Raw genomic sequence first — 9,666 nt, forward strand, 5'->3', positions numbered from 1 at the left:
CCTCACACCGTCCACACCTTCTGTCCACCTCACACACGCCCCACCTCACACCGTCCACACCTTCTGTCTGCCTCACACACGCCCCACCTCACACCATCCACACTCTCTGTCCATCTCACACATGCCCCACCTCACACCGTCCACACCTTCTGTCCGTCTCTCACACACCCCACCTCACACCCCACACCTTCTGTCTGCCTCACACACGCCCCACCTTACACCGTCCACACCTTCTGTCCACCTCACACACGCCCCACCTCACACCATCCACACCTTGCTTCTGTCCACCACACACACATCCCATCCACCTCATAGACTGACCTCATAGAGTGCAATTAGGAGAAAATCTGGGATCAGGGACAAGGGCCACGTGGTTCTACCCTCAAAAGCCATGGGTGACTCACCAACATCCGAGTCTTTGTGGGTCTTGATGACCTCAGCGAGCTCAAAGTTCCCAGCGATGATGGCAACCTGGGGGCAGGGTGAGTGGACAGAGAAGAGTGTGCACATGTCACAGCCCTGGGGAGGGCACCACATACTGTGAGCACAGGTGAGGGTCTGCCCACACCAGTAGGGGAAAGAGTGAGAGAGGTAGGGTCCAGGGGCCCACAGAGGCCACAGTGAGATCAAGAAGAGTGAAGAGAGACAGAGCAGGACCAAGTCTAGGATCCTCCAGACAAATCTGCTTCTTGGGGTACACAGGGAAGAGAGGCTGACTTTTCCAAATTTGGCTTGCTGGGTCAATGAGGGCTGCCTAGTATGTCTGGACTGAGGGGGCTTCTGGGACACAGGCCTTTCAAGATCACCTTCCCAGAATCAGCTCAGCCCAGCACTTCAGTCTCACACATTCCTGGCCAGCACCCTCTTCTGACAAGCCCAAAGCCACTTACACCCCATCTCAACCTGGCCAGCCAGCCCTCAATACAGAGACAGCAGCCCATAGCACTCCTCACAGCCCTTCAAGACTAGCCTCCTTGAACCCAACTGGGACTGAACTCACCTCTACTCTGAGATCTGTAAAAGTTTCTCAACACTGAAATCCAAGGCAACACCTCTCCCTTAGCCAGAGGCTCATGACATGACCCACTTAGCAAACTTCAGTTCCATCAGGCCCTCATCCTCAATCTATCTCAAGAGCTTGGTGGTCTGTGAGTTAGCCAGGAAGTGTCTCCAAAGAGAGAGAGGGACACAAAGACTTCCCAGAGAGAAGACCACAAGAAGTATCCCCAGAGAGAGGACCATCTCTAGGGAAGACCAGGAAGTGTCCCCAGAGAGAGAACAAAGAAGTATCCCTCAGATAAAGGACCAGGAGGAATATCCAAGAAGAGAACCAGGAAGTGTCCAAAGATAATAGGCAGCAAGTACCCCCTGAGAAAGACAAGGAAGTGTCCCCAGAAAGAGAACAAGGAACAAGGAAATGTCCTCAGGTAAAAGGCCAGGACATGTCCTCAGAGAGAAAACCAGGAATTGTTCCCAGAGTGAAGATCAGTGTCCCAAGAGAGGGCAGGAATGGTTCCCAGAGCTGTAGCAGTAATGGCTTATGGCATCACAGCTTGGACTACCTCTGAGAGGTCATTTCATCATCTCCCCCAAGCCTCCTGCCCTGTCCACCTTCCCCACTCCCTGGAAAGAGGTCAAGAAACTGCCCATGGGACCCCTCTTTACATGCCTCTCCAGCCTCCTTTCAGCACTCCATAAATAGTAATCAGAAAAGGGGAAGCCAGTGTCCACTCTGCAAGTCAAGGACCAACAGACACAAGCAGACAGACAGATACATGCCCCAGACCCAGACTCCAGATCCAAGACAATCTGTACCACACGTACCTGGAAGGCTGTCTGGCTGTTGTAATTGCGAACATCCTTATTGGCACCACGGAAGAGAAGGACACGGGCACAGCTCTCCTAGAGAAGGAAAGAAGGAATGGGGAAATCAGGACAGTGCAGGCAGCGGAAGGGCTCAAGAGTAGGATGCTGACCCTCAGAGCAATCACACATACAGACACTGCCAGGTACTAAGTGGACAGCACACATACACCATGCCCATGTTGGGACAAGATTGTATACAGGTAACACAGCACACAGGACCACCACACATCCATGTCAGGATAGTAGTGCATACAGGTAACGCAGCACACATGCTCACCACACCCACGTCAGGACAAGATTGTAAACAGGTAACGCAGCACACAGGACCACCACATACTCATCAGGACAAGATTGTATACAGGTAACGCAGCACACAGGACCACCACACACCCATCAGGACAAGAGTGCATACAGGTAACACAGCACACAGGACCACCACACCCACATCAGGACAAGATTGTAAACAGGTAACGCAGCACACAGGACCACCACATACTCATCAGGACAAGATTGTATACAGGTAACGCAGCACACAGGACCACCCCACACCCATCAGGACAGTAGTGCATACAGGTAACACAGCACACATGCTCACCACACCCACATCAGGACAAGATTGTACACAGGTAACACAGCACACTTCATGATCATGCCCACGACAGGACACGACTACATATAGGTAAGTAGCACACATGATCACCATGCCCACACAGGGAGAGGAGTCCAAACAGGTAACACAGCACACACACTCATCACACCTAATATACACAGATAACACGGCACACACGCTCACCACACCTACTACATACAGATAACACAGCACATGCGCTCACCATGTCCATGTCAGGCATGAGAATACAGGAAACACAGCACTCGTTCAACTTATCTACTATACAAGGGTAACACCAATTAACAAGTCCAGTTTGAAGAGTTCCACTTAGCCTGTGTTCTGTTTCTTCAAAACATGCAAGTGCACGTGTAGCAAAAGGGTATAACTATACTATGTTACAAGGTCATAGTGCAGTCTCACGATACCACACGCAGAGGAGCTTGGTGTGGTGCATACAAGACCCCACCTTACCATTCAGGGCTCATCTATGCACACGCCCAAGTCCCACCTGCAAGGAGACAAAAGGCTTCACATACACACTTACTTATATGGCAACTTCTCAATGCACACGTACATATGTGTATCCACACCTCATTGTACATACACAGAGGATGACATGCACACACACTTATGTGTAATCACACATCTTTGTACACAGTGAATGAGGCACACACACATGTAATCATAGATCATTGTACACAGTGTTGTTACTGTTGTTGTTAGGTGCTGTCAAGTATGACCCATAGAGCTCCTATGAACAACAGATCGGAACCTTGTCCTATCCTGTGCCCTCCTCAACCTTTCAGACACACTAGAGCCCATTGTGGCAGTCAGCATGTCAATCTACCTGGACAAAGATCTTCCTCTCCTTTATCGACCCTCTGCCTTTCCAGGCATCAGGTCCCTCTCCAAGGAATAGCCCCGGTTAGCAACATGCCCAAAGTATGTGGGATGAAGCTTGATCATTTTTTCCTCCAAAGAGCACTCCGGCTGCACTTTCCACAAGACATCTGTTTGTTCTTTTGAACATCCATGGGATGTTCAGTAGTTTCCTCCAACACTACAAGTTTTCAAAGGTGCCAATTCTTCTTCTGTCATCTTTATTCATTGTCCAACTCTCAGATGCATAGGAAGTAATAGGAAAGACCATGGCCCGAACCAGGCACACCTTAGTCCTCAAACTGACATGATTACTCCTCAGTAATTTGGACAGTTCCCTAACTGCAGACTTCCCCAGTGCAATACATTATCTCCTGATTTCCTGACTGCTGTACCAAGGGTGCTGGTTGTGGATCCAAGTATGATGAAGTTGTTGACAGTTTCAATCTTTTCTCCATCTATCACGATGTTGTGTATTGATACAATGTTAAGAATTTTTTGTTTTCTTGATATTGAAATGTAATCCACATTGAAGACTATGCATTCTTTGATCTTCAGCAATAAGTACTTCAATTTCTTCTCACTTTCATAGGCAAGGTTGTATCATCAATAACTGATGAATCTTTTTCTGATCTTGATGCCACATTCTTCATAGAGTTCAGCTTCTCAACTAATTTGCTCTGCACACAGTTTGAATAGGTAGGAAGAGTGAATACAGCCCAGATGCACTCCTTTCTTAATTTTAAACCATGTAGTTGTTCTCTTGCTCTGTTCACACAACAACCTCTTGGTCCAGGTATAGGTTTCACACAAACACAATTAAGTGCTATGGGATTCCCATTCTTCTCAATGTTAGCCATAACTTGTTATGATCCACACAGAATGCACAGCAAATGAAGCATAAATAGACAGTCTGGTATTATTTACTTTTAGGCAGGATCCATCTGACATCAGCAGTGATATCCCTGGTGCCATGGCCTCTTCTAAATCCTGCTTGAAATTCCAGCTATTCCCTATCTATGTACTGTCCTAGCCATTTTTAAATTCTCTTCAGTAGTATTTTGCTTGAACGTGTTACTAATGATGTTGTCCAATAGTTTCCATACTCTGTTGGATCACCTTTCTTGGGAATAGGAACAAATATGAACCTTTTCCAATTTGCTGGCCAGACAGCTGTCCTCCAAATTTCCTGGCACAGACAGCTGAGCACATCCAGGGCTGCATTTGTTAACTGAAACAAGTCAATGGTATCCCATCTATTCCTGGAACCTAATTTTTTGCCAATGCCTTCAATGCAGCTTCCACTGCCTCCTTCATTACCATTGGCTTCTGCTCACGTGGTACATCCTGAAATTTTTCAGTGTCAGTCAGCTCTTTTTGGTACAATGATTCTTTGTATTTCCTCCATCTTCTTTTGATGTTTCCTGGATCATTCCACAAATGCCCATAGCATATCTGAATATTGCCACTCAAGGCTTAAAATTATTTTTCAGTACGCTCAGCTTGAGAAATGCAAAGCAAGTTCTTCCATTTTTATTCTCCAATTCCAGCTCTCTGCACATCCCATTATACTATTTCGCTTTGTTTTCTTGAGCTGCCCTTTGAAATCTTCTGTTCAGCTCTTTTAATTGGCATGTTTTCCCTTTGTCTTGGCTTCTCGATGCTTTAGTGTAATTTCCAGAGTCTCTTCTGGCATCCATTTCAGTTTTTGCTTTCTCCTCTGTGAGGCACACATATATGTGTAATCACACATCACTGTACACACAGAGGATAAGGCACACACTCTTACACATACAGTCTTGTTTCACTGTATACACACAGAGGATATAGTGCTCACACACCCAGTCATGCCTCACTGTATATGTGCACAAAGACAGCTCACAAACGTGCATGTATGCACAGTCACATTTCCTCATACACATACAAAGAGAATGTGCCACACACACACACATATATGCACACTCACTCAACCCTTATGGTACATGTACACAAAGGATGTGGCATGCACACACACATACACACACATGTGCATGACACCTCATAGTACACATACATGGAGGAAACAGCACACATACCATCACACTTGATGGCACATAAACATGGACGTGGTACACACACAGTCACATCTCACTGACATGCACATACAAATGCAGGGCACACAGCTGTGCTGACTGCAGAGGGCACTGTAAGGCCACATAGACATACTTGGTTGTAGAGAGCACAGATGTGCAGGGCCGTGTTGCCTGAAGCATTCTGAGCTCCCATGTCAGCTCCATAGAACAGCAGGTGTTCCAGATGTTGGACATGGCCAAAGCGGCAGGCCTGGGATAAAAAAGTGCTCAACAAGATGGCCCCAGCCCACAAACAGGGACCAGGATGTCCCCAACCGTATTTAGCCTAAACCCACAGATAAGGCCAGGATCCTATCAGATGGAGGTCAGCCCACACGTACAGAGAGAGCCAGCATGCCCTCAAATAGGGGTTAGCCCATGCCTACAGACAGGACAAGGATCCTAGCAGATGGGGGTCAGCCAACACCCACAAACAAGGCAAAGATCCCCTCCGATAGGGGTCAGTCCATTCCCACACACAAGGCCAGAATGCCCTCAGATGGGGGTCAGCCCACGTCCACAGACAAGGTCGGGATGCCCTCAGATGGGGGTCAGCCCATGCCCACAGATAGGGTCAGGATCCCCCCAATAGGAGTTAGCCCCAACCCACAGACAGGACCCAGAACCCCCCAGATGCAGTCAGTCCCTGGCCACAGCCGCAGGCCTACCTGGTGGATCTCTTGCCAGCCGTTCTCATCCGTGGCCCCAAGCTGGGCATGGTCATGGAGGAGCAGTTCACAGCAGAGGGCATCCCCGCCCCCCAGGGCACTGTGGTACAATGGTGTCAGGCCACGGCTATCCTTGTAGTCAGGAGATGCTCCAAGGTCCAGCAGAGTCTAGGGACAAATAGCCTCAGTGTCCATGTGGAGTCTCCAGCCACTTCCACCCACACGCCCACCAGACTGGGGTACTGCTGACCGTCAGGGCCGCTGCATTCCGCTGTCGTGTGGCACAGTGGATTGCTGTCAGCCCATCCCGGGTGCGGAAGTCCAGGTGGGCACCGCCATTCCTCAGCACCTTCAGCAAATCTGTGGCATTCTCCAACTGGGCAGCAAGGCTCAGGGGACACTCTGGGGCCAGGGCAGAGGCAGATGGCAAAGGTTATGCCTAGCCATCCAATGCCCATAGTACTGTGTTCCTGTTTGCTCTTCCTGCCCAGGGCCTTACCTCCTGAGTCGGGGTCATGGAAGTTGGGGTCCAGCCCCTTGTCCAGCAGGCGGGCTACCTTATCCGTGCTATGCAGCTGCACGTAGTCCATGAACTTCTTCAGGTTGGCCTGGAGCATACATCAGCCTGTCAGCCTACACCCCTGTCCACATCCTGATGCACTGAGCTGTGTCCAGTCAATGCTCTCATCATCTGAGTCTGCCATATGCCTGTGCCCCCCTCAGTTGGGCTTGCCACCTGCCCATGTCACAAAGGCCCGCTCAACTCGATCCACGCACGTCAAACCCTTCCTGCAGCCCAAGCATTCTGTCAATTGGAACCTGACTCTTCCCACAGTGAATCTCAGCCACTCTGCCCGAGAGGCCCATCCTTGGCCCAACATCCCACCTTGCCCTGCCCAGTGGAGTCAGAGTGCTCTGACAGGAGCCAGCTCCATCCTGAGCCCCATCCTGCATTCTGATGGCTGGCCCTCTTGAAGAACTTAGACAGGGGTCAGGCGCACCAGGTAACTCCCACAAGTACATCCTATCTGTACAATACCCGGACAGCACACATCTACCAGAACATACCCCATCTGTACATGCTCCACCGACACAAGCCCCACCAGGACATACCCCACCTGCACACACCTCACCTGCACACGCCCCACCAGGACACACCCCACCTGTACACATCTCACCTGCACACCCCTACCTATCTATACACATCCCACCAGGACATGCCCACCTCCACATGCCCCAGCAGCACACACGCCTCTGCATACACACCACAAATACAGGAGCGGCAGAACACAGGGGCACTAACCCTGTTCTAAGGGGTTTAGAGCTCAGCTCCACTGACTATACCATTGTGAGCAAACACTTCCCTTTACTGAGATTTGTCCTTATCTGTGAAAGGGGTAGTGGCATATATCTCAGAAACAATTCATGGGACAAGTAAGGCACCAGTCCATTCCTATCACTCTATGTCACAGTGCCCACCTGAGGCCACCTGTCAAGGATTACACTCCTCCCAATCATGGGGCCTCTAGTCACCCCAGCCAAGCGCCCTGAGCCCCTAAAGCACAAAAGTCACAGACAAGCTGGGGGTGGAGGGAGAGTCCTCACACCCAATCAGGGTGGGGGATGCTGAGAGGCCACCTCCAGAAAGGAGCCAGCAAGGTGCAGTGAATGGAGGACACTGCCTCATGGAGACAGGGGCAGGCACGGAGGGCCTCCAGGTTCTCCCCGACTGACTTCTTACCTTCGTGTGGAGCTTTGCAAACTGCTTATCGTCAATGAGATTCTGTGCGTAGACACGGCGTTTGTACCGGAACTACAGAGGTGGAAAGAAAAGACGTCTGCTGGCTATGGAAGAGCAGAGGCTGCAGGCCGCCACCTTCACCCCACACTCCCACTGACAGCACCTCTCAAACTCAGTGTGTGCAGAACTGCTGTCCACGACACAACGGAACCCCACAGCACCTGGTCACATGCACACCCTGTGTGCTGGTCACACAGCTGACTGATCACCACACTTGAGCACAGCAGGGGACAGATGCTTAGCTCGCTGTCCAGTGCCTGGCAGGCCCTGCCTGTTCCATCCCCATCCCCAGGCTCCCCTGGAAAATCCTACTTTCCATGACCCAGTTTCAGATTTGCAATAGACATCCCTGTCTAACGTGGGACAGACTCTGCCTTCCGGTCACCAAAAAGGCCAGGCATCTCCAAGCTCAGTGACCATGATGTTCATCTCAGTCATGACCGACCAGAGCCTGAGTGTCAGTCAGGACTGTGGCTCTCAATTTGGTGCCCACCTGAAGGGGAGCTGGCCAAGGAGGTTCTGCCTTCAGATGACCTGAGGTGTCTACAGGAAGCACACACAAATCACACACTCCTCCTGTACTCACGCTGTTCATGCCCTACCTACACACAGAGCCGTGCTCACAACTACCACACACACTGCTCACACCACACACACTGCTCACACTACACACACCACTTACACCACACAATCCCTCACGCCACACAATCCTCACACCACACACCCCTCACATTAACACTCAGCTCACACCATACACGCTGCTCAGCACACACTGCTCACACCACTTATACCACTCACACAATACACTCAAACCACACACACGAATCATACCACTCACACTGCACAAACCACATACTATTTATACTGCTCACACCACACACGCTACTCACATCACACACTCTGTTCACACCACATACACCACACACTCACACCACTGCTCACACCATTTATATTGTTCACACCATTCTTCATATCATGCACGCTGCTCCTCACACACACACTGCTCACACCACACACCCTTCACACCACTTACACTGTTCACGTCACACACAGCTCACACGATGCATACTCCTCACACCACATTCACATCACACGGCTCACACCACTCACATCACATACAGTGCCCACATCACATATGCTGCTCACAGCACACACATTACTCACACCACATACACCTAGCTCACATCATGCACACGCTGTTCACACCATGCCATGGTCATACAGTGCACACTGCTCAGTACACAATTATATACATCTCTGACACACACATATCACTCACATCCTCACCACCCAGCACACCCAAAGCTCCCGGCTCCCACACTAACACAGCCTCGTTACAGTGACCTTCACGTGCACACCCACCTCCCCAACCTCACCCCCAGGTCCCCAGCCCGGTGCTGAAACCTGGCAGCAGCGTGCACCCCGCCCCGCCCCCCACGCACCTCCAGGTAGGGCAGGGGCGTGTCCAGGTTGGGCGGGTACTCCCGCAAGAGCCGCTCTTCATCCAGGAACTTGCCGGCGCGGCCCTGGGAGGGCGGCTGGAAGAGCCCGTAGTTGAGCGCGTCCTGCAGGCTGTGGTTGAGGGTGCACAGCACGCGCTGCTTAGAGGCCCACACGGGCGCGTCGGGGTCCAGGCGCAGACACTTCTGCAACAGAGCAGGATCGTGAGTGCGGCTCGGCGCCCCGGGGGCCCTGCGCAGGGCCCCAAGCCCGGGGCCCCCGCCAGAGTCC

The 9,666-nt window shown here is 51.1% G+C and overlaps 1 protein-coding gene across 1 annotated transcript in view; it reads right to left on the reverse strand.

The window, feature by feature from the left end:
* Positions 1–9,666, reverse strand: part of SHANK3 (SH3 and multiple ankyrin repeat domains 3) — a 53,263-nt gene that overhangs the window by 40,466 nt on the left and 3,131 nt on the right. Inside the window, exons 4-11 of the mRNA XM_006888096.1 lie at positions 9,378–9,627; positions 7,876–7,947; positions 6,634–6,742; positions 6,385–6,536; positions 6,135–6,302; positions 5,561–5,677; positions 1,825–1,902; positions 405–471 (exon numbers count right to left, since the gene is read on the reverse strand). Coding sequence (XP_006888158.1) covers positions 405–471; positions 1,825–1,902; positions 5,561–5,677; positions 6,135–6,302; positions 6,385–6,536; positions 6,634–6,742; positions 7,876–7,947; positions 9,378–9,627 — 1,013 coding nt within the window. The remainder of the gene's footprint in view (positions 1–404; positions 472–1,824; positions 1,903–5,560; positions 5,678–6,134; positions 6,303–6,384; positions 6,537–6,633; positions 6,743–7,875; positions 7,948–9,377; positions 9,628–9,666) is intronic.

Source organism: Elephantulus edwardii, unplaced genomic scaffold (genome assembly GCF_000299155.1).
Source record: "Elephantulus edwardii isolate Elephantulus edwardi_28Jun2011 unplaced genomic scaffold, EleEdw1.0 scaffold00064, whole genome shotgun sequence".
Taxonomy (NCBI): Eukaryota; Metazoa; Chordata; class Mammalia; order Macroscelidea; family Macroscelididae; genus Elephantulus; species Elephantulus edwardii.